General features: G+C 44.4%; 1 protein-coding gene across 1 annotated transcript in view; it reads left to right on the top strand.

The window, feature by feature from the left end:
* The window catches only part of ISOC1 (isochorismatase domain containing 1), a 421,932-nt gene that overhangs the window by 55,916 nt on the left and 340,135 nt on the right, over nt 1-25,881 (top strand). Inside the window, exon 2 of the mRNA XM_044060807.1 lies at nt 15,438-15,557. Within this exon, the coding sequence (XP_043916742.1) occupies nt 15,438-15,557 (120 nt within the window). The remainder of the gene's footprint in view (nt 1-15,437; nt 15,558-25,881) is intronic.

Here is a 25,881-nt window from a genome sequence, read left to right as displayed (position 1 = left end):
GTATTGTATTTATAGGCGCAGAGTTAAACTCGGTCCTAATGAGGGCCTTTCTACCTCAAGAAAGGATTACAGTGTTGCAATCTCAGGTCCAGGTTCTATTGCCCCGGAAGAAGGTCCAAGCCAGGTTAGTTCTTCAGTTATTGGGGTCCATGGCGGCGACCATCATGTTAGTACCCTTAGCCAGGCTACACATGCGGATCCTCCAGTGGCTCCTATCAGTCCAGTGGTCCTATCAAAAATTACCCCTCTCTCACCCAAATCTCCTCACAGAGCATTGCAGGCAGGATCTCCGTTGGTGGCTATGTTCCTCCAACCTGGACAAGGGGAGGAATCTAGTCCCCCTCTCTCTGCCACAGTGACCACGGACGCTTCCCAGATAGGGTGGGGGGGGCATTATCTGGGCTGAACAGTACAAGGCATGTGGCAGGATCACTAGGTACACTTACACATCAATGTCCTGGAGATGAGAGCAGTGCTGTTAGCGTTGCAAGCACTTCAGAGCTCTCTTCCCCGGGGGAACAATTGCTATTCACTCAGACAGCATGTCAGTTGTTTGGTACCTGAACAAGCAAGGGGGAACCAAGTCTTACCCCCTTTGCAGAGAAGCCATGAGAGTGTGGAATTCGGCAGTGTCTTCCCAACGGTTTCTAGTGGCAATGCACATTCCGGGAAAATCCAACGTGATAGCAGACAGGCTAAGCAGCGCTATTCTGATGCCTTACGCGTGGTCCCTGAACAACCGAGTTGTGACTCGGATCTTCAGCAGGTGGGGTCAGCCTTGTTGCGATCTCTTTGCCAGTCCCCTTAATGCCAAATGCAGCAACTACTTCACTCTGATCCCCCCACAGGGGGAGTCACCCAGGGACTCTCTAGTCCACAGTTGGCCTTCCGGTCTGCTCTATGCCTTTCCTCCATTTCCTGTGTTACCAAGAGTGATTCAGAAAGCCATTCACTTGGGAAGCAAGATGATTCTAATTGCTCCACACTGGCCCCGCCAGGTCTGGTTCCCCTTCCTTCAGCAGTTCACTGTGGATGGTCCTTGGACTCTGGATCCAGTACCAGACCTTTTGACTCATATGTCGGGACAGCTCCATCCCTCAGGTTGACAGCCTGACTGCTCCACTTCCATCGATAGTTAGACTACATTCCTTTTCACCTGAGGTGGTACATATTCTGTCGTCGTCTCACAAATCCTTCACCAGAAGAATTTACTCTAGCAAATGGAAGAGATTTTCCATCTGGGCTCAGGCACAAGGTCTGGACCCTTTCACAGCCCCTATATCGGTGGTCTTAGACTTTTTAGCTATGCTCTTCCGACAGGTCTCTCCTCCCTCGACCATTAAAGTGCAGCTGGCGGCCATTTCTAACTTCCATGTATCCTGTGAGCCCTCTCTTATGGGCCATAAACTTTGCAAGGCCTTTTTGAAAGGAGCCTGGTTACTGCGTCCCCATGTCAGAACCCGTCACACCATGGGATTTAAATCTGGTATTGCAAGCCATCACTTCTCCGCACTTTGAGCCGGCTGCCACTTGCGAACTGAAATTCTTATCCTGGAAGACGGCTTTCTTAGTGGCCATCACTTCGGCTAGAAGAGTATCAGAACTTCAAGCATTGTCCATTAGGCCCCCGTATTTGATATTCCATAAGGACAGGGTATCCTTGAGACTTAATCCGTCCTTTCTTCCTAAGGTGTCGTCTACATTTAACCTCCACCAATCCATTGAGTTACCTGTGTTTTTTCCCAACTTCTCCAACAAGGCGGAGTTCAAATTTCATCAACTGGATGTGCATAGACAACTAAGGTTCTATTTACACAGGACAAAACACGTAAGAAAATCAGAACAATTGTTTGTCTCTTTTTCGGTAGTTTTGTTTCCAAGTGCACAATTTCCAAGTGGATTAAGGATTGCATTACCTTTATTTACTCATCAGCAGGCAGAAACTTACCCTTCCCAGTCAAGTCTCATTTCACTAGGGTGGTCTCGACTTCAATAGCGTATCATGCCAGGCTTTCCTTGGATGACATTTGTGCAGCGGCTACCTGGGCTTCTCATCACACCTTTATCTCTCATTACAAGCTGGACGTGGCATCTAGAGGCCGGGCTTCCTTTGGTTCCATGGTTCTCAGGAGTATTTTCTTATGAGCCTCCCGGGTTAGAGGTGCTAGGGACGCTGTCCCATCAGTAATGAATGTAGGCGAGATAGGACCACATAACATCAGTTAGTTATGTACTCACCATAACGATTGATATATGTTGTCCATCTCACCTACATTCTTATGTACCCTCCCACCTGCCCCCTGCTTGAAGGATTTGGAGGATAATTGCTCTGAGACCCTTCAGAATCGGTTTATTCCCTTTTCCTGGTGGATGATGCTCCTCTTACTGAGGTTGGTGTATGTGGAGTGACTCAGATGTATGCAAACAAGATCTGGGGGTTTGGGAGAGGTGCATCCTGGGATATGGGTTAGCCCAGCCAATTAGAGACTTTGTGCTAGAAAATAGTCGGCCGAGTCTGAGCCGATTATCGGCTCTGAACCCATCAGTAATGAATGTAGGCGAGATGGACCACGTACATCGATCGTTATGGTGAGTACATAACTAACTGTTTTTTAATAAATGCACCAAAATGTACTCTATTTCCAAAATGTTTGAGAAGCACAGTCAACACAAGGAGATTCAAGCAATTTGTATTTTTTTTTTAAGAAAGGGAGAAAGGAGGAACAGAAGGAAAGAAACTAAGTGGGTTGGCCTTCTCGGATGTTCTCTATGTATTAGGTCGAATTAGCTAATGCCACTAGACTGGGAGGAGTGTCCAAGATCAAATTTATAGTAGGGGTGGGCAACTGCAAGGTCAGCAGGTATAAGATAAGATGCCAATAGGGAGGGAGGGTGGGAAGCTATTTTAAGCAGAAAGCACTACAGAAATGTTTATCACAGCAGAAAACCAGCAGTAAGCCAATAGCTATGAAGTACAGTAAAGTATGCAATATGCAATAAAATTGCTATAAATATCTAGAATAAGCAGTAACTACTACAAAAAAACAGGCTACTTATTGCTATACATCACAGATCAGGTGCTCCTCCTCAGATAGCTCTGTGTGTAATTGCTGAAACACTCAAGTTAACTTCTTAGCAGAAAGTTGAAACCTGAAACAGCTTTAAAAAAAAGCTCAAAAGAACCAATGAGGTGCTTTCTCCAAACCATAGACTTGGCAACCCAACTAGACAATGACCATACAACTAAACTCTCACTGGTGTGAGGGATGGTCTTTGCTAACTAAGATGGTCTGAACAATGAACTCATAAAACAGCCTCTAACAAGCAACTAAGCCCACAACGCAATCAGGAATATGGACAATGTTACAGCTACGACCTAAACTATTTTAGGCAGAAAACACTACAGAAATGTTTATCACAGCAGAAAATCAGCAGTGAGCCAATAGCTATGACATACAGTACAAATATGCAGTATACTTAAAATTGCTATAAATATCTAGAATAAGCAATAACTACTACAAATAAGTAAAACAAAACAGGCTACTTCTTGCTATATATCACAGATCAGGAGCTCTTTCTCAGATAGCTCTGTGTACCTTTTTTCAGAATTCCCCAAGTTCACAAGAGCATTTATAATTTAGACCCATTGTTTATGAGTCAAAAAAACATATCCACTAGCTACATTCACCGATACATATTGAACCCCTTTATTTAAAGACAAATTACATTTGCTGAAAGATTCATGGGACTTCTGGGCAAATTTTCTTCCTTTCTGTGGTTGGAAGTTGATAAGTTTCTTGCTACTGATTTTACAGACTTATTTACCTGTATTCCCAGAGTAGAAGGAATGGAGCATTTTCATGATAGTCTTGTTGGTTGCACTTTTCTTCCTAATATACAACTCCTTGTGGGACCTCACTACTATGGTTCTTGACAGTAATTTTATTTTGTTCAAGGGAGAACTTTTTAGGTAGGTTAAGGGAGTTTCATTGGGAGCAGCTTGTGCCCCCATTTATGCCAACTTGGTTCTTTTAGCCTGGGAAAAAGCCCAGTTTTAACCAGTGTTTCTTTAAGCATTACAAGTTGTATCTTGGATATCTTTATTTTATGGTCAGGTTCAGAAGAATTGATGGATGATTTTGTTAAATGTTTGAATAATAACATGACCGTTCTTAAATTTACATGGCAATACAATGAATTTGGTATCAATTTCTTGGATGAATGTATTAGTTTAAAAAACAATGGGTTGCATCTAGGATTTAACAAAACCCCACTTTTAGTAATTCATACCTTTATTTCAATAGTTTTCATCCGATGGTTCAAAAAAAGTCTTGTAAGAAGTCAATTTATACATATAGCATATACGACTTCTATGAAAAAGGATTTGATTGTTGAATTTCACCATTTGGGACAGATATTTTTTGAGAGAGGTTACCCCTTACTTTTCATTCAGGGTATTACTGAACCTATTCTTTCAGAATGGGGAAAAGATATGTCCCCTGGTTTGGTATTGTGATCGGGAAGGCTATCATAACTCAAAATACTGATTGCTCACCTCCTTTGCCCTCCCAGACTAATTTTAATGGGGCTTTAATTATTGAATATAATGATTGTGTCAGAAAATTTAAAGATCTTATTAAAAGGGATTGAAATATTATACATTCTAGAAGCTCAACCTTTGTATTCAAAACCGCTATTATTTTTAATAATATATGGAATGTCATAATAAAAAAAATTCAGTTATTAAGACAAGTATAGGGACAACTAAATGTGGTACTTCAGTGTGCACATATTATGGTTGCTGAGCAAATCACATTAGACAATGGTCTTAACCATATTTTACCAAGTAGGATTTATTGTAGAACAAATGGGGTGGTTTATATCTCCTTTTGTACTTGTTCAAGTTTTTATATAGGGAAAACTGAATGTGCACTTCATAAAAGGTTTTACAGACACTTATATAGGTTCATAGGTGTTTACTAGGTTAATGACCCTGGAGCCTTTACAAGCCTAGCCCATAGGATTGTCCTGGCATCGTGCCACCGACCTTAGTTCCCAGTGCCTCTGTCAAGTAGAGCCACTGGAGTGATCCCCGGAGTGAATTTTCTATTTTCCATCCACTCATCAAGATTTCTCTTGAAGAGGGCCAGTGAGGTGCCCAGCTTCACATGTATGGGAAGTCTGTTCCATAGCATGGGCAGTCACTAGGTTATGAACCTGTCCCCTCCAGCTTGTTCCATTGATTATGGTAATGAGGTTGAGGTCTCTGGAGCGTGTAGTGCGGAGGGATTGGGATTTTTTTAGATGTAGCATTTCTAACAGAGCTGGGTCAGACATGGCTTTGTAAGTCAAGCAGAGATCGCCCTAAGTAGGTGATATGAGACAGAGAATAGTGGGAGTTTTTTGAGTCTGTCCATATAGGACAAGTGTTTAAGGCCTAAAATCCTCTTTGTGAGGTATTTTTGCGGCCTCTCCAGTTGTTGTAAGTGTCTAGTGAGGTACATGCCAAATGGGGCATTGTACTCGATGATTGGCCTAATGAGGGAAGAGTAGAGGGAGACAATGACCTCTTTCTTCCTGGATGCAAAACCCTTAGTAATGAGATGTGCCATATAGAAGGACTTTCTGACCACAGTGGCAATGTGGTGGTCAAAAGAGAGGTTGCTGTCAACCTGTGTTCTCAGATCTCTTATGACGCCTTCTGTGTTCAGTCGACTACCATCGATGTGGTAATTTATGGGAACTGGGTTTTTCCCAAAGGGTATGACAACACATTTTTTGGCATTGAGCTTAAGGTCATGGTTCTGACACTAGTCATTGGTCTCTGAGACCTTTCTGTAAGATGTCAGCATCACATGGCAAGTTAATTATGACTCCCCACTTGCAATCGTCTGTGAACTTTGTCAGCCAGAGTCCCTTTGTGTTGGCTTGAACTTCAGAGAGGTAGATGCCAAACAGGAGAGGACCCAGGACCGAACTCTGTGGGACTCCACTCGTGACTGGTGGACAGTCTGACTTGGAATCAGCTACATTCACACTGTGGGTTCTATCTGTGAGCCAGTTTGCAACCCACCTAGTGATGTAAGTGTTGATGCCTAGCTTAGTGAGGTTTTCTATGATTCCTGAGTGGGGAATGGTATCAAAGGCCTTGGCCAGATCAAGGTAGGCTGTATGAACCACCTTGCCTTCATCCACAGCTCTGGTGACTGACTCAAAGAAGTCGACCAGGTTGAGCAGGCATGATCTACACAAAACCAAACTGTGTGGGATCCAGAGTTTGGAGGTTCCCTATATCCTTGTTTATTAGGTCCATGATGATGCGTTCCATAGCTTTGCATATCAGACTTGTCAGGCTAATGGGGCGATAGTTCCCAGGGTCTGTAGTTGCTTCTCCTTTGTGGAGAGGGATGACTGTAGCAGTGCACCATTCGGTAGGCGCAAAGCCTGAGGTGAGGCTGTGGTTGAACAGGGCACACAGGTGAGGTGCCAGTTCACTCTGTAGTTCATGTAGAACACAGCCAGGGATATTGTCAGGTCCCATAGAAGCTGTATTCTTGGCCTTGGACAGTGACATTTAAGGTTAAAAATTCTAACAATGCACTTGATAAACATTCCCTTACATGTGGTATCACTTGCCAGTTTAAATTTGCTATATTAGAAAAAAGTGTATATAGACCCTGGCGGGGGGATTGGTCATTAAAACTGGAACTTAAAGAACTTGTTTGGCAACTTAGGTTAAATGTCATTCACCCCCAAGTCTGAATGAGATGGTTTCTGTTTCTTCAGTTCTCAGAGTGCAGTCACTACATTTATAATTCATTATTTTTTTATACAATATATCTGTTCCTTTTTTTTGCTATAAATTATTTATAGCAAGCACTTAACTCTGTCTAAGACTGCGGTGGTGGTGCTGCGGTAGCATTGTCGCCTCACAGTTAGACGTTGCCCGTTCGATTCTCAGTTAGAGCGTCTTCTGTGTGTCGACATGCGTGAATGGGCGTTCCTTCGTTGAAGGTTGTGCATTAGGCCCGGCAAGCCAGTACGTGAAAATCTACTGCCAATCATTAGCGGACCGGAGTTCCGCTGTGGCGACCCCTAACCGGGAAAAGCCGAAAGACACACACACTTAACTCTGTGTAAACAGTTTGTAAATTTTATATTTTTTAGCATGCAAATGATTAAGAATTAATTGTGTAGTACTGAACAGTTAGTTTTAAATGAATTATGTAGGTTATGGTGTACACAAACCTGATTTTCATTTTAAATGACCATAAAGTTATTTAGTAAATACCTTTGAATATAGTGAATTTTATGAAAGCTATAATGATTGTACTTAATTTGTAACTCTCTTTAAAGGAGAAGTTTATACTGAACTAAGATAATATCTGTTTAGATTCTGATGAAGTTCTGGTTCACGGAATGAAAACACTCTATCTGTTTTTTTAAAGTGGAGATTGTACATATACTGTGCCTTCAGTAGGTTATTTTGGCCAGTATTTGAGTGATTTACTGTTTTACAGTTTTCTTCTATACAGAGTTGGTTTTAGTTACTAGTGTTGGAGCATCGTCTGCACACCCATTTGGGGAGTTTTTCAGTTTGGAACTTTTGCACCTCATTATCAGAATGGCGTGGGACTGTAGAGAATGCATGCAGAATGCTGGAGACATTTTCCCATACTGAAGAAGTACTTATTCAGTACATCACTTCAGTTGTGCTGCAGACAGGACAGCAGTGAGGCTTAAAGTTGTTACATACACACAGACATATATTTTAATTTGGTGGCAGTGCTTTTGATTAATAATTCTCTTATTCTAACAGCTTTCTTAGTAAATGGTGTGTGCTTTTAAAAAGTGTCCCTGTATTTCCTCCTTTGCCAATTGTTACTATGAGCTTTATCCCTGTCTTCTGGGATAAAATGCTGTTATAAAGTAACATGTCTCTTCTTTGCAGTTTCATCTTTGAGACCTGCACTGTACTGTTAGCAGTTTATAACCATTACCCTGTAGGACTGCTTTTAGTAATGAGTTGAAGTGTTTCATCACTGTTACTATTTTACCTTACGTATTCCCAGCATGTGGTGCTGTCAGTGTCATCCTGCATTTTCTTCATATTGCTGCCTGTTTTACCGTGCCAAGTTTAAACTGAATCTTTACATAAAAAAAGTGTATTTCCCTAAATGATATCACTGACAATTTAATTGACTTTTACCCTCTTTATTGTCCATGTAGGGACTCAGTGCAAATGGGTCCATAGACTTTAATGGATACACTATAATGCATGCACGGGTTGCAAACCACCCACACAGTCCCTCAACTAAAGTTACTGATGATTCCAATACTATTATGTGAGTGTATTCATAATGAAAAATTTGCAAAGCTTTTTATTAAGAAACCATCCACCTATTTTTTTGTAAGACTGAGTGAAATTATATCATGGCACTTTGTAACTAAAGTGCTGCAGTGTATATAAAAACTGAGATAGAACACTTTGTGAGCCAGATTCCAAAAGAGTTGCTCTCAATGCAAGTCTGCTCTGATTCTGTAAGACTTGCTGTCAGCGTAAGTGAGTTACTTTGTTTTAAAGCCTATGTATAAACAGGCTTGCTACAGGAATCCAGTTTCCAAAAGATCTGATCGCAGTGCAAGTGGTCACTTACATTTGACTGCAATTCTTTTAGAATCCGGCCCTCTGTCTTTGGTGGTGTCTGCCATCCAGGGCAGCTGCCACTTTATTGTGTTGTGGGCACCATGTACTCCCCCACTGTCTTGGAATCTGTCCCTGAAATTTTTGTAATTTAATAGAAACTGTTTTAAAAATTGTTTACTTAATCCATAGACTCAATGAAACCTATTTTTGGTTTCACAGTAGTCTGTATTTCAGGAATGTGTATTACATTAATATTACATTTGTCCTATCTGTGTTTATTTTACTGCTTTTGCTGTATTGTACATAAGATGTGGTCTGCTTTTTTGAAATGTGTTAAATGCACATTTTTACATCAATAGCCTTTCACTATAGAAGTTTACAATTTTAAAGTTTTTTTTCTGAGCTTACTGTGTTTTTTAGTTTTTAATTTACAATTATGATGAGTAACAGCTAATAAAACGTGATAGACCTGTTCTAAAAAAATAGGAGGAGGGTAATAAAACTTCCTTTATAACAACAAACCATTATTTATTAAACTAAGTTTTACTCTGGTGTTTCATTAGGTCACTCTCCGAGGAAGCATCCGAATAGCCCAAAAGTAAACATTTAATGTGAGAGTGTTCAGTCTCGCCGTTTGTTCGGAGCTGATCCTCGGCTCCGAGTCGGCCGCATAGCAAAGCTCTGCATCTTAGAGAAGCTCGAGACCAGGCTATATCCCACAATCCTCCCTGCCATTACTTAGATCTAGTTTGCCGCTGCAACGGGTCACATCATTCAGAGAGCTCGGACCAGAGAAAACTGTTATTAGACAGATAAGATAGTCTTTTTTTGTCAAAAGTTCTTATACTTCTATAGTTCTATAGTTTTTGATAATTTATTTTCTGATACTATAGTGTGTGTGTGTGTATTGTAGTTAGTTTTTTTATAGGTTTCCCTTTTGGGGCCTACCCTTCTATAGCTTTATTTTTTCCCTTAATATTAGCTAGTGTTAAATTCTATCTTTTTTACAGTGAGTTTACTGTTATGTCTGAAAAAGCCAAGTCTGGTTTTAAAAGGTGTCAATGTGGACAGAAAATGTCCATCACTGACAACCACACTTCCTGCGTCTACTGTCTTGGCCCTCTCCACTTGCAAGAGGATTGCTCTATTTGCCATTCCCTCAGTGGGAGGGTCATGACAGATAGACGCAGGAAACTTATAGACAGGGGACTTCTGAAGCCTGCTTTCCAGGAGGCCTTGGACAAGTCTGACCAGGCTTCTAAGTCCTCGAAGGGGTCGAAGATGTCGGAGCCCATGTCATCGGCTCCGAGTACATCTTCTAAAGTTCGTTCGCCGGTTCCTCAGACTTCAGGGCCGAGCATCGAACGTTTATCTCTCACTGAGCCCCAGGTTTTGGAACCGGTGTCGGAACTACCGCCACCTTCTATTCTTCGGTCGGTGCCATCTTCGGCCCCTTTGACCCGATCTTCCAGACCATTATCCGATACTGATGTGGATCGTGTCGTGCAGAAACTTATGGAGAACACGGCCCTTTCCAAATTGATTGCAGTTTCCTCCCAATTGGTGTCGAAACTTGAAGGCCTTCCCTTATCTCCAACAGGTCCTCCTTCGAGACCCATCCAGTCTTCGGAGCCGGAAGAGGATGAGCCAATGATAGTGGAGCCCTCGGTGCCAAAACCGTCCATTGCACGATCGACACCATTTACCTCGACTCCATCGGAACCTATAGGTGAGTCGCGGAGTCGACGATCTCTCCTTGGTTCCGGGACCGAGTCGTGCCGACCTTCGGTGCCGACTCTCCCTCTCGGGCCTCGGCGCAGATTGGCTCGGCTCCGTCCTCGGGTCGAGACCCATGGGCCCGTGTCTCGGATTCTTCCATGTTCTTGAACCGGGGAGTCCTCGACCCGAGGTTCAGGGGTTTTTGACCTTATGAGGAAGGTTTTGTCTACACAGACAACCACTTCATCGGACGCGTCTTCTCCCTCCCTTAAGGAGCCGCTCTCTGTTTCTGTTCCCATGACACATCCAAAGCGTGGAGCACCATTGTCTCAGCCATCCCCAGAGGAATGCCCCCTGTTCCTCGGAGGCCTCACCGGAATCCCCCTCCGATGAGGTTCCGAGGAAAAGATTGTGCAAGAGGAGGCACTTAGATTCCCCACAGGAATCTCTGACTTCTGACACTGACTTGGATGAGTCAGAGGGGTCCCCAAAATCCCCCTCCGAGGATGTCTCATTTGCGGACATATTGGAGATATTAAAACAGAGGGGTGATTGGCAGTCCCTAGCCCCCACTGAGGACGAGTCGGTGTTGCTGAAGGCTTTTGGTGCTCAACCTTCTACCTCCTGGGTTACTCCGCCCTTCGATGAGTTAATGGATTTGATTGCTCGAAGGGCGTGGGAGACACCGGACACAGTGGAACCGGTCCCTCGAAAACCAAACAAATTTATTACCACCCCCCCCAGGACAAGACTTATCTCACCAAAGGAGTCCCGGTTGACGCTATGGTGGTGGCTGCAGCCACTAAAAAGGAGATGTCGGAGTCTTCCTCTTCTGTTCATTCTCCGAATAAGGATTCTAGGACTATGGACAGATACGGGAAGCGTGTTTTTAGTTCAGCGACTTTTTCCATGCGTTCGCTAAACTATTTGACACATTTTACACGTCTACAAAGGGATCTCATCAAGGAGCTGGGAGATACCCTCCAGGGTAACACAGATGCTGCTGTTTCAGATAAGGTAACAGCACAGCTTAGCACCCTTACCTCCATAGTGAACTCGTCCATGAGGCTCATCTCCTATGCGGCTGAAGGGTCGAGTAGAGCCGCAGCTTCAGCGATTGCTCTACGAAGACAATCCTGGATGCGGCTGTGCTCATTTGCGGAAGCCTTCAAGTCTTCCTTCGCCAACGCCCCCTTTGATGGTGCCACTCTTTTTGGGCCCAAAGTGAAAGAGACATTAACTTGGTGTGAGCAGGAGGGAAAGACTCTGGCTGCTGTCGGAGTCCGTTTTTCCATTCCATCTAGACCGTACCCCAAAGGGCAACGAGGCAGAAAAATGTGGTTCCGTAGAACTCAGGGATCTTTCCAGGCCACACAGAGTGAACCCCCCCCAGAGGCAGAGGGGGGGCAGACATGGAAGACGTTGCCCCGGCGGCAGAGTGGGTCCGCAGAACCAAGGCGACAGGGATCCTATCCCTGGTAAGCCTTTCCAGCACTCCTGAATGGGGGCCCGACTGTCCTGCTCTGGAGGCAGTCGGGGGTCGCTTGGCTTTATACCCACAGGCCTGGCTAACTCTCACCTCAGACTCCTGGGTAAAAAGCATTGTAACCAGAGGATACAAAATCCCCTTTGTCTACTCCACCCCAACAAAGAAGGTCTCCAGATGTGCCATCCCGTCTGCGAGGCCCAGCAGCAATAGAAATTTCAAAGCTGCTCAAAAAAAAAAGTCATTCAGCCATTCCCGGCGGACCAAAAAGGATCCGGAACTTACTCAAGGTTCTTTTTAGTTCCAAAAAAGACAGGGGACTGGAGACCCATTTTGGATCTCAGCAATCTCAATACCTTCGTGAAGAAGGAAAAGTTCCGGATGGTCACGCTTCAATCGATCCTTCCATTTTTGCAGAAGGACGACTGGATGTGCTCGATAGATCTCAAGGACGCGTACTACCACATCATGATGGCCAGACCGTCCAGAGATCACCTGCGCTTCCGGCTGGGAGCCAGTCATTTTCAGTTTCGAGCCCTGCCCTTTGGGCTCACCTCAGCCCCCAGGGTATTCACCAAATGCATGGCAGTGGTAGCGTTTCACTTGAGATGTCTAGGATTCCGGGTGTTTCCCTATCTGGACGACTGGCTCCTCACCGCCACCACCGAGCGTCGCCTCATACAAGCCAGAGACTATACAGTCAACCTTTGTTCCCACCTAGGGATTTCCATAAACTTCGAAAAATCTGCCTTACTGCCCTCACAGCATATTTCATTCATCGGAGCAGACCTAGATACGCGCTTAACATTGGTAAAGCTCCCTCAAGTAAGGGCTTCATCCCTCAAGGAGCAGGTTCTTCTTCTACTGCAATGCAAGAAAGCCCCGGCCAAATTGGTGTTGAAGGTTTTGGGACTCATGGCAGCGTCCCTGATTGCAGTTCCTATGGGGAGATTGCACATGAGGCTCCTCCAATGGCTGCTGTTCACGCAGTGGTCGTTCCAGCAGTTACCCCTGACGCACGAGATTCTGATAACAGATTCTTGCAAGCGAGACCTCTCATGGTGGGTGTCCAGTCAGAATCTCACTATGGGTCGTCCATTTGTTCTACCGAGTCCGACGGCCACTATAACCACGGACGCTTCTCTGATAGGGTGGGGGGGACTTTTTCAGGGAAGAACAGTCCAAGGGGAATGGTCCAACATGGAGTACAACCTGCACATAAATGTTCTGGAAATGAGGGCGGTGTTCTTGGCATTGCAACACTTTCAAACCCTCCTACCTCTAGGAACAGTAGCAGTTCAGACAGACAACATGTCTGTAGTCTGGTACATAAACAAACAAGGGGAACCAGATCTTACCCATTATGCAGAGAGGCCATGAGAATTTGGCAATGGGCAGAGTCCACGGGTCGCTTTCTGATAGCAACGCACATCCCGGGGTCATCCAACGTCATTGCGGACAGGTTAAGCAGAGCCATCCTGTTACCTCACGAGTGGTCCCTCAAACTACAGGTGGCGGAAAGAATTTTCCGCAAATGGGGCCAGCCTTGCTGCGATCTATTCGCCTCCCCTATGAATACCAAATGCAGAAGCGACTTTGCCCTTCTACCCCCTCCAGGGGATGTCCCCAGGGACGCACTGATACACGATTGGCCCCCGGGTCTCCTATATGCATTTCCATCTACCCCCTTGATTCCCAAATTTCTTCAGAAAGCCATGAACCTGGAAAGGACAATTATACTCATAGCCCCATTCTGGCCTCGACAGATATGGTTCCCCTTTCTTCGAGCCCATCAAACAGAGGAACCGTGGATCCTGGACCCAGTACCAGATCTACTGACACATTCGTCGGGAGTTCCTCACCCGTCTCTTCTATCCCTCAAACTAGCAGCTTGGCTGCTCCACTTCCCCGCCTAGCTAGGTCTGATCTACTTTCTCCGGCAGTTCAATGCATTTTACTTGCCTCTCATAAGGCTTCCACTACAAAACTCTACAAGAGTAAATGGAAATGCTTTGTATACTGGGCATCTAGTCAACACTTGGACCCCCTGGTTGCTCCTTTACATAAAGTTCTAGAATTTCTATCCATCCTTTTCCACGAAGGAGCCTCTACTTCCACACTAAGAGTACAGTTGGCGGCCATATCCAACTTCCATGTTGGTGAGGACGGTTCTTCTATTATGTCCCACAGGCTTTGTAAGGCTTTTATGAAAGGTTTCTTCCATCTTCGACCGCCCGTCAGAGACCCTTTATTCCCATGGAATTTAAATTTGTTATTGTCACAACTAATGTTGCCACCCTTCGAACCAGCCTCTTCTTGCCTCCTGAAGTTTTTGTCGTGGAAGACTCTTTTTCTTGTAGCGGTTACTTCAGCTCGGAGAGTGTCAGAGCTGCAAGCACTGTCAATTAAACCACCTTACTTAATTTTCCACCCAGATAGAGCTTCCTTACGAACAAATCCGTCTTTCCTTCCTAAGGTATGTTCTGTCATAAATATTAATCAGTCCATTGAACTCCCTACTTTCTTCAAAAACCATACCAGCAAGTTGGAATATATGCTGCACAAGTTAGATGTCCACAGACAGCTAAGATTTTATTTGGACAGGACTAAAGATTACAGAAAAACAGATCAACTTTTTGTTGCATTTGCAGACAATAAAAGGGCATGGCAGTTACAAAACGTGCGCTTTCTAAATGGCTTACTGATTGTATAGCCTTTGTGTATTCTAAGTCAAATCAGGCCTTGCCCACCAAACCTAAGGGCCATTCTACTAGATCCGTTTCCACTTCCTTGGCTCATGCAGCTCGCCTGCCTTTGGACACGATTTGTGCAGCAGCCACGTGGTCTAAACCACATACTTTCATCGCTCATTATAGGGTTGACAAAGCCTCCAAAGACAGGACATCTTTTGGTTCCACTGTGCTCAGGAACGTTCTTCCATGAGTCACTCAGGGTGACTGAGCTAGGGACGCTACCCGTGTGTAAGAACAAACAGCGAGATTGAACACTCTCACATAAAGAAGTTATGTTCTTACCATAACGTTCCATGTGGAGTGTTCATCTCGCCTTTGTTCTTACATTCCCCCTTCCCTCCCTCACGTGTTTGGAAGAGCAGTAGGACTAGAGTCTGGTCCACATGTCTTTACCTCTTCGGGTATATATTACCTCTTACCTCATAGGGTATATTCGTTACCCTTTAGTTTATTTGTCAGTGAGATGGTGTCTCTGAATATTTGTAGCAGTATGTAGCCTTAGCACCTCAGGTTTATTGTTAGTCTGGTTTGCCTGCAAACTAGATCTGAGTAATGGCAGGGAGGATTGTGGGATATAGCCTGGTCTCGAGCTTCTCTAAGATGCAGAGCTTTGCTATCTCGAGCCGAGGATCGGCTCCAAACCCGTGTGTAAGAACAAAGGCGAGATGAACACTCCACATGGAACGTTATGGTAAGAACATAACTTCTTTTTTTTCCTGTTTGAAGATAGCTTATTATTTTCTTTCCAAATAAAAAAGGCTTCAGCTTTATTGATGAGTACTTGAATAGACTTGAACTGATGACTAAATGTGAGTTATTGTTTGCATTTCAGATGACAGTCTTGGGGAATTTGACACCTTCGACCACTGCATTTTTCTGCTGTGATATGCAGGAAAGGTTCAGGCCAGCTATCAAGTATTTTGGTGATATTATTAGCGTAAGCCAGAGGCTGGTAAGTTAGAAGTATTTTGTTTAGGGAGAAGGAAAATTGTAATGTAATGGCAATACATGTGTGAAATACTGAACTTTTTTCCCTCACTCTTACAATTTCATAAAGCTTTTCTGTAAAGGTATCTTGGGATGTGTAACTGTTTTGAAATTTTTTCTACAGTAAATAAAGTCAGAAATTCTTATTTGTTACTGCCTTTAAATATGATGCAGACGATGGGAGTGTTAGGTGCATAACTGAAATTTGCAACAAATCAGAATACCGTTTTAGAAACCCATATTTTGACAACAGCCATGTATCACTTGGTCCACTTAATCATTTTTTATTTGATGTGCTACAAGCCCGCCACATTTAAAAGTTTACCCCATCTTCTTTGTCCATGCAAAGTATGTCATATACCTTTCCTGTGCATTCCTAAGTTCAGATTTTGTTTTTAACCACAAAAGCTGTTTCATGTTGACAGTTGTGTAGAGATCATAGGTTCATAGGTTCATAGATTCATACTAAGCTAACTGCCCTTGCGAGCCATTTTAAGCCTAGCCAATTAATCCCTTGTGAGACTCAAACCCTGCACCTTGTGTTTGTAAGGCAAACACCTTAACCATTAGGCCACCCTCCCAATCAGGTGGTGGTTGAAGTTCCCCCTGGTGTCCACCAGAAAATCATTTGCCCCCCCCCCATATACAGTCAAAATGGACACCTCTGTTCTGAGGTGGGGGCAGTTTGAAGGGTCGACTGTCCAAGGAAAATGGCTCATAACTGAGGTTAATCTTCACATCATGTTGGAGATGAGAAAAGTTCTCCTCGCTTTGCAGGACTTTCAGGACTGTTTCCCCAAGGGTGTGAGTTCAGTTAAGATGGACAGTGCCATATGTCTGGTATCCGAACAAACAGGAAGGAACTAAATGTTCTTTGTGTTTCACTGTTGCAGTCATTACATTTGGTAATCTGCTGGCAGGTTGCCCTCAGTCGGCCTGAATAACAAAGTCTTGGGTCCTGCGTCGGTTGCTGTCTCCTCTTCCATGACGTCAGGTCATCAGGGGTATAAAACATGCAGCCAATGCCATTTTCTTCAGTCTTTCTTGCCGTACGGTGCCCAAAGAAGAAGCAGTTTGCAAGTGCCGGTCGACCGACTCCTGAAATTTTTGCATTCGAGTTTCACAACCGAAGTCTTCAACTAAAGCTAAGTATCCTGTTGGGAAACCTTTTTCTTGCTCCTTACCGATTGTCAGTAAAAGTTAATAATTGCATTACTTGTGGGAAGCAAATACCTCATAAGGATTTTCATTTGTACTGTATTCCTTGCCTAGGCCCAGATCATAACGTGCCTTACTGTCGGTTTTGTGCTAGATTTAACCAACGCACTGTTAAGCGTCGGTATATTTTTGCTTCAAAATATTTTGGATCCAGATTTAATTACCCTGAAATGTCGTCGGTTAGCAGTCCGACTACTGGAGTTCACAAAAAACACAAAGAATAAGACCGTCGAGGTCCAAAACCGACGAAGCTTCTCCTAAGCCAGTTTCCGGTTCGCCGGTACTCAGTGAGGTGCTTTCGCAGCCCCTGATAGCCGCTACTTTTGAGTCGCAGGCCTCTACCGAGACCCATGCGGAGTCTGGTATGCTGCAAGATTCTTAGAGTATTGAACCCGTGGATGTCTCTCCCTTGGATGGGTCCAGAGCCGCTGAGCAGGCACTGGCTTCTGAGGGTGTTTTCAGGCCTCAACATTTTTATATAAAACCAATGCCAGCTTCAAAAACAAGATTAAAAACATCTTCTAAGTCTAAGAAAAAGATGCATGAGCCACATGCTCAGGCTCCTATGCCTAAAAAACAGAGGATCAAAATGGCTGACGACTTAATTACCTTAATCAGGGGTTTCCAAACCCCCCTGCTAAGAGGCCTAGGCAAGACACTGATTATGAATCTTCAGATAAGGTTTCCATCTCCTGATTCCTCTTTTGATCAGGAATTTTCTATTCCTCCCTATGAGGATTCAGATGCAGAATAATCCATCCCATCTGCATCTCCTCCTGAGTCTTTTGGAGAAACCTTGCATACTTTAAGGGAACATTTTCATTGGGAAAGTCAGGATTTCTCTGAATCGGAAAAGAGGCTTCGGGATTTTCTTCTTCTTCCCCAGTATAGGCCTTTGGCAATACCTCCTGTATTAGACATTGTTGATGATGTGTTTTTGGAATCAAACATGGCTCCTGATTCCCTACCTCCGTTCCCTAGTAAGCCAGACAGATATTACAGGGTTCCTGACTCCCACAAATTTCTATTCAATAATCCTGCTGCTGATATCTCACAGGGTTCCAAAGGTGCAAAGGCCTCTACAGCCAAAAATCTTACCCCCTCTTATACAGATTCCAGGGCGCTGGATAGATGGGGAAAGAAGGTTTATACGTCTGCAACCTTGGCAATCGGGGCCTTAAACTGCCAGTTTCATATGCTTAAATATCAACAGCATGTTATGGGCTTATTGAAACAGAAAATGATGTTGATTTCTGATTGTGTGGAAAATAAAGAATTACAGGAATTATTGCATGCAGCAGAACAGGTTGGAAAGCATACTTTACAATGTGGTTTTGATTCCTTGGAGGCCTCTTGTAGGACCGCAGATGTTCATCGTGTTTCACTGTTGCAGTCATCACTGTAGGGTTCTCCCCTGCCAGCAGGCAGTCCTCGGCCGGCCAGAATCCCAAAGTCTGTGTCCGGCGTCGGCTGCTCAGCCATGCTCCGTGATGTTAGTGCGCCAGGAGTACAAAACTGGCAGCTGACGCCATGTTCTCCAGTCTTTCTTGCCATGCGGTGAAAGCAGTTCGCAAGTGCCGGTCAGCTGACTCCTGACTATTTTTTCTTACGCACTTCAGTCCGAAGACTTTCTTCTCCTTTTCAAAGCTAAGTACCCGTTGAAACTTTTCTTGCTCCAGTCCGATGTCAGAAAAAGTTGATAATTGTATTTCATGTGGGAAGCAAATACCTCATAAGGATTTTCATTCTTACTGTATTCCTTGCTTAGGCCCTGACCACGACATAGCTAGTTGTCGGTTTTGTGCTAGATTTAATCAATGTACGATTAAACGAAGGTACGATTTTGCATTTCATTACTTCGGTAGGCGATTTAATTACAAAATGTCGTCTGACATGCTTCCGACTACCGGAGTTCACAAACGACGCAAGGATAAAGACAGGCCTCCGAGGTTCAAAACAGATGATGTTGAACAAGCAGAGCCAGCTTCAGGTTCGGCCGTCGTCAGTGAGGCGCTTTTGCAGCCTGTCGGCCATTTGAACCGATGGCGAAGCGGACTCCACGAGAGCCAACTAGGCCTTTGAATATTTCAGTTGCAGGACCTTCGGACAATGCTCCTTCGGATGGGTCCGGAGCCGCTGTGCAGGTACCGGCTTCCGATGGGGTTTTCAGGCCTACACAGCTTCTGATAAAGGCAAAGCCAAAGACAAAGGCAAAGACTCCTTTCAAATCAAAGACTACAGCCCAGGCCTCTTCTGCTCCGGGACCCAAGTCTCAGAAACAGTTACTTAAGATGGCGGAGGACTTGCTTACTATGATTAGGGGTTCACATCCCCCTCCAGATAAAAGGCCAAGGCAGGAATTGTATTATGACTCTTCTGTTCAGGCTTCTGTTTCTTCAGTGTCTTCTGACCAGGATTATTCTTTCCCTCCTTATGAGGATTCTGATGCTGAGGAATCCATTCCTTCAGCTTCTCCCCCTGAGGATTTTTCCTTTGGGGAAACTTTACATGAAATGAGGGAACATTTTCACTGGGAAGGACAGGAGTACTCGGAATCTAAGAAAAGACTTAAGGATTTTCTTCTTCTTCCCCAACATAGACCCCTGTCTATCCCTCCTATTTTGGATATTGTGGATGATGCCTTTTCTGAGGCTAACTTAACTCCCGACTCTTTTCCTCCAGCTCCTGTTAAGCCAGACAGATATTATAGGGTTCCTGATTCCCACCAGTTTTTATACAAGAATCCTACTGCTGATCCTGAAACCATTTCTCAGGGCTCTAAGGGGGTAAAGGCCGCTTCTGCTAAAAACCCCATTCCCGCAGAGAAGGATTCCAGAGCTTTAGAAAGATGGGGCAAAAAAGTGTACACTTCTGCAACTTTATCTATTAGGGCTTTAAACTGTCAATTTCATATGCTGAAATACCAGCAATTTCTACTGTCTGTTTTGAAACAAAAGCTAACGTCCATTTCCACTTGTGCAGATAATAAGGAATTACATGATTTAATGCATGCCACTGAGCAAGTAGGGAAGCATGGTTTACACTGTGGTTTTGATGCCTTGGAGGCTTCTTGTAGGGCTGCTGCCTCTGGCACAGTCATTAGAAGACATGCTTGGTTAAAGGAACAAAACTTGCCGGATCAAGTAAAAGCTAAGTTACTGGATGCTCCTGTTCAGCATAATGTTTTGTTTGGATCTAAGGCTGAAGAGGTGATTAAGAAGATGGAGGACAAGGCAAAACCCATGCAAACGGTTAAGGATTTCTTACAAGTACAGCCACCCAGATTTAGTAGGAATTGGCCTACTAAAAATTGGTCCTTTCCCAACTCAGACAGGCCTCAGAGGGGTAGATACAGACGCTCCCGAGGAAGGCCCCAAACACAGACCTCCTACAGACCAAGACAGTGGACTGCTTCCACCCCTAGGGGTGGAGAGGACAGATCTCAAGCTCATAGAAAACAGGCTCAATGACTCCCTCTGCTGGGCTGCAGGAACTTCTTGCCTGGAAGCCCCTCTCGGAGGAAAACTCTCTCTTTTCCACCTAAATTGGACTCCTATAACCCAAGACAAGTGGGTTCTGGATGTGGTTTCAAGAGGTTACAGATTCCATTTTCATACCCTACCAAGACCAAGCGGATGGCCGGATCTACCAAAACATCAATGGTTAGAGGCCTTAAACCAGGTGGAAGCCCTCTTGGCTATGAGGGCCATAAAACTAGTTCCACTTTCAGAAATGGGACAAGGTTTTTACTCAAGGCTCTTTCTAGTCCCCAGAAAGCAAAATTCATGGAGACCCATTCTGGATCTGTCAGTCTTGAACACTTTTCTCGAGATACCAAAATTCAAGATGCTTACTCTACAGCAGCTTCTTCCAATGCTGAGCAAAAATGCATGGATGGTAACTTTGGATTTAAAGGAGGCTTATTTACACATTCCCATCAGGCAGGAGTGCAGAAAATACCTCAGGTTCAAGGCCGGATCGAGGCATTATCAATTCTCTGCATTGCCCTTTGGATTGTCTACTGCGTCCAGGGTCTTCACCAAATGCCTGGCACCAGTAGTAGCTTTTTGCAGACTCAAGGGAATTCAAATTTACCCTTATCTGGACGACTGTCTTATTCAAGCAGACAGCAAGGATGTCTTACTCCAGCATCTAGAATTTGTTCAGAATCTTCTCAAGTTCCTGGGATTCACTGTGAACATAAAAAAGTCAAATTTGACACCCTCACAACAGATAACTTTTCTGGGTGCTCTTCTAAACACAACAACCCAGATGGCATTTCTGACATCCGAAAAACAATTACAGCTGGCTTCAACTTTCAAAACCTTGGCGTCACTAACTCAGCTATCGGCAAGGAAATTCCTGCAGGCTTTGGGTTACATGGCCTCCTGCATCCTTCTCGTACCATATGCAAGACTGCATATGAGGAAAATACAGTGGTACCTAAAAAGTGTATGGTCCCAGCATTGCCACAGTTTAGACACACAGATCACTGTCCTGCCCTGTCTTCAAAAATAATTCCTTTGGTGGTCCAAAGCATGTATTCAAAACAAAGGGAAAGCCTTCAGTCTGCCTCCAGCCAGCCAGATACTAACCACGGACGCCTCAGATTACGCATGGGGAGCCCATTTGCAGGGCACATGTCTGCAGGGCCTTTGGACAAAGGATCAGAAGCACCTGCATATAAATTTAAAGGAAATGTTAGCTGTTCAGAACGCTCTATTGGCCTTCAGGAATCTTCTACAACCAGGACAACTACTGATACGGACAGACAACACCACAGTTATGTGGTACATAAACAAGCAAGGGGGTTCACACTCCTACCCCCTTTTCAGACTAGCCATGAATCTATAGAACACAGCTCTAGCTTGCAAAATGGACCTACAAGCTCAGTATCTACCAGGGAACAAAACATCCTGGCAGACAGTCTGAGCAGGAACCTGTCAGACCCACACGAATGGATGCTGGACACCGAAATATTCAAGATGATTACAGCAGCCTGGGGATGCCCGCACATAGATCTTTTTGCATCCCACCTCAACCATCAACTACAGATTTTTTGCACAAGGACATTCCATGAACTAGCATGGAAAGTGGATGCACTATCATTCAGTTGGAGAAACCTCTCGGGGTATGCCTTCCCGCCTCTACCTCTTCTTCCACGGGTGTTATTAAAGATCAAGCAGGACAAGCCCAAAATGATAATTTTACTGGCCCCAAATTGGCCTCGACAGTTTTGGTATCCAACACTGAAAAACCTTTCTCAGGAGCCCCCTTGGGTTTTACCTCAGACTCTGAACCTTCTGTCCCAACACCAGGGTCAGGTTCTGCACTCCCATGTCAAAACTCTCAGCCTGGCTGCCTGGCTAATCCAGGGTCTATGATTCATTCTCTCCTACCCAAACAGGTTATGGATGTCATTTTAGAAGCCAGACATCCTAGCACTAGAAAATCTTATGCAGGAAAATGGAAAAGATTTTGCACCTGGATGCAGGCTCAGGATTCGGATCCTCTTATTCCTAATATTCCTCTGATTTTACTTTATCTGACAGACCTATTACATAAGGGTCTCTCCTTCTCTTCCATAAAGATACATGCCTCTGCTATCTCTGCTCATTATAATACAGACCCTCCAATCTTTTCCCACCAGCTCATGAGACAGTTTCTCAGAGGAGCTAAGAATTTAAGGCCCCCTAGATCTCCACCCATTCCTGCCTGGGATCTCAACTATGTCTTGGAAAAACTCACCTTACCTCCTTTTGAGCCTTCTGTCACATCTGACATCGTTTTTATCATGGAAGACAGCCATCCTGTTAGCTCTGACCTCTGCCAGGAGAGTTTCAGAGTTGCAAGCTCTCATGGCTGTGGAACCTTACATTATTTTTCACCAAGACAGGGTGTCTTTAAGGACTAATCCTACTTTCATGCCTAAGGTGGTTTCTAAAGTGGCTTTAAATCAAACTATTCACCTGCCAACTTTTTTCCCCAGTCCTCAAAATAAGGGGGAAAGGATCTTGCATTCCTTGGATGTACACAGACAACTACGTTTTTACCTGGACAGAACCAAGGACATCAGGAAATCAGAGCAATTGTTTTTCTTATGCTTCCAGTTCCCAAGGCAAAGCCATTTCAAAACAGACCATTTCTAAATGGATTGCTCATGGAATCAGATTTTGTTATTCACACCATGGAAAGCAGACCCCAGGGAGTATAAGGACTCACTCTACCAGGGCTGCTGCCACTTCAGCTGCCTTCCTCAGGGGAGTTCCTACCAAAGACATTTTGGAAGCTGCAACTTGGAGTTCAGTGCATACTTTTTCTAAGCACTACAATCTACCTCTCTACTCTAAGTCTAGGGCAGGCTTTGCTTCTGCTGTTTTGCAGGGCCTTTTAGCTGCCCCCTCTGCTTTATGACCACCTCCCTTTTATTCTGCTTTGGGATTCAACCCTACAGTGATGACTGCAACAGTGAAACACGATGAACATAGTACAGTTGTGTACACTTACCATAAATGTAGATGTTTGAGTCTTCACTGTTGCAGTCTGGGTTACCCTCCCTCCTGTCCCCTCTTATTTTTTCTTTTGTGTGGTTCCCTTCTTCACCCTTCTTCTGAGGTGTATTTGCAAAAGGGTATGGGGTTATTCTCATTTTGGATCACCTGACATCTGGGGCAAGAAAAACTGGAGAACATGGCGTCGGCTGCCAGTTTTGTACTCCTGGCGCACTGACATCAGGGAGCATGGCTGAGCAGCCGACGCCGGACCCAGACTTTCGGATTCTGGCCGACCGAGGACTGCCTGCCGGCAGGGGAGAACCCTACAGTGATGACTGCAACAGTGAAGACACTCGAACATCTACATTTATGGTAAGTGTACACAACTGTACTTTACCGGATCTGTGATTAGAAGGCATGCCTGGCTCAAGGAGCAAAATCTGCCTGATCATGTTAAAGCTAAATTGTTGGATGCCCCTTTACAGCATGATACTCTGGTAATAAGGCAGACGAGGTTTTAAAGAAAGTGGAAGACAAAGCCAAATATATGCAAACTGTAAAAGGTTTCTTACAAGTGCAGCCACCCAGATTCAGTAGGCACTGGCCTACTAAAAGTTGGTCTTTTCCTGTGCCCAACAGAGCCGATCAAGGCAAATCCAGGTGCTCAAAGGGCTCAAGATACCAATCACAGGGTTCTTACAGGTCAAAGCAATGGGGTGCTTCCACCTCCAAATCTGGAAGAAACAAAACACAACCCTACAGTAAGCAGTCTCAATGACTTCCCTCTATCTTCACCATGTGCTTATCCTTTGGCAGCCCCCTTGGGGGGAAAATTAGCACTTCATGCTCAAAATTGGCAGTTAATTACCCAGGACAAGTGGGTATTAAACGTAGTATCCCAGGGGTACAGATTTCATTTCCGTACTTTGCCAGTTCCAAACGGTTGGCCAGATCTGCCACAAAATCAATGGCAGAGGCTCAGAAACAAGTTAGTCCCTCATGGATATGGGGGCTATTCAACCAGTACCAGAACAGGAAAAAGGACAAGGTTTTTATTAAAGACTTTTCCTGATACCCAGAAAAGACCATGCCTGGCGTCCAGTACTGGACTTATCAATTTTGAACACATTCCTGGACATTCCAAAATTCAAAATGCTGACTTTACAACAGCTACTGCCTATGCTGGACAGGAACGCTTGGTTAGTGACTCTAGACTTAAGAGGCATACCTGCATATCCCAATCAGGGAATCGTGCAGAAGATACCTCCACTTCAAGGCAGGTTTTTTGCATTACCAATTCTCTGCACTGCCCTTTGGCTTATCTACTGCGCCCAGGGTCTTTACAAAGAGCCTGGCACCAGCAATTGCATTTTGCAGACAAAGAAGCATACAAATTTATCCTTACATGGATGACCGTCCCATTCAAGCAGAGAATAAGAACATTCTTCTTCAACATCTGGCGTTTGTAAAAGGGCTTCTAACATGCCTAGGGTACACAATAAATGAAAAGAAATCCCAGCTGGTACCCTCTCAAACAGTTACATTCCTGGGTGCAAGCTTGAATACAACTGCCCAGATGGCTTACCTTACACCAGACAAACAAAGGCAACTGACAACATACTTCAAACAGATGGCAACAAAAACCCAGTTATCTGCAAGAGAAATTCTGCAGGCTTTGGGGTTCATGGCATCCTGCATTATACTAATTCCATATGCTAGACTGCATATGAGGAAACTTCAATGGTACCTAAAAAGTTTATGGAGTCAACATTGTCACAGTCTGGAAACAATGATTCCTCTCATTCCCTGCCTACAACAGGAGTTTCTATGGTGGGCAGAGACATGTCACCAAAACAAGGGACTGTCATTCACTCTACCCCCTGCCACCCAAACCCTAACTACAGATGCATCAGACTATGCTTGGGGGGCCCACCTGGCGGGGAGATGCATTCAGGGCATATGGAGCCAAAAACAAATGCACCTGCATATCAACCAGAAATAGATGCTAGGTGTTAAGAATGCTCTGACAGCCTTCAAGGACTTACTTCATCCAGGACAACTACTGATAGACGGACAACACCACGGTTATGTGGTACATAAACAAGCAGGGTGGTACGCACTCATACCTACTTTGCAGATTAGCCATGGCACTGTGGGACACAGCTTTGACTTACCAAATACATCTTTAAGCTCAATTCCTGCCAGGAAAACAAAATACTCTGGCAGACGACTTAAGAAGAAACCTTATGGATCCTTACGAGTGGAAACTAGATCCACAAGTCTTCAGCATGATAACAAAGAAATTGGGGAGCCCAGACATAGATCTATTTGCCTGTCCTCAAATTTATCAATTGAAAAGATTCTGCACAAGGACTTATCACAGACAAGCATGGAAAGTGGACAAGCTATCCTATGGAAAACCTATCAGTTTATGCCTTTCCTGCTCTGCCTCTTCTTCCCAAAGTCCTCCTAAAAGTCAGACAAAAGAAACCAAAGATGATACTAATTGCCCCGGACTGGCCCCGCCAAAACTGGTACCCAGTCCTAATCAACTTGTCTCAATACCCAGCTTGGACC

The sequence above is a fragment of the Protopterus annectens genome, chromosome 2.part0 (genome assembly GCF_019279795.1).
Source record: "Protopterus annectens isolate FY-2018-M chromosome 2.part0, PAN1.0, whole genome shotgun sequence".
Classification (NCBI taxonomy): Eukaryota; Metazoa; Chordata; order Ceratodontiformes; family Protopteridae; genus Protopterus; species Protopterus annectens.
Note: the sequence above shows the minus strand (reverse complement) of the source record. Positions and strands in the feature narration are given on the sequence as shown.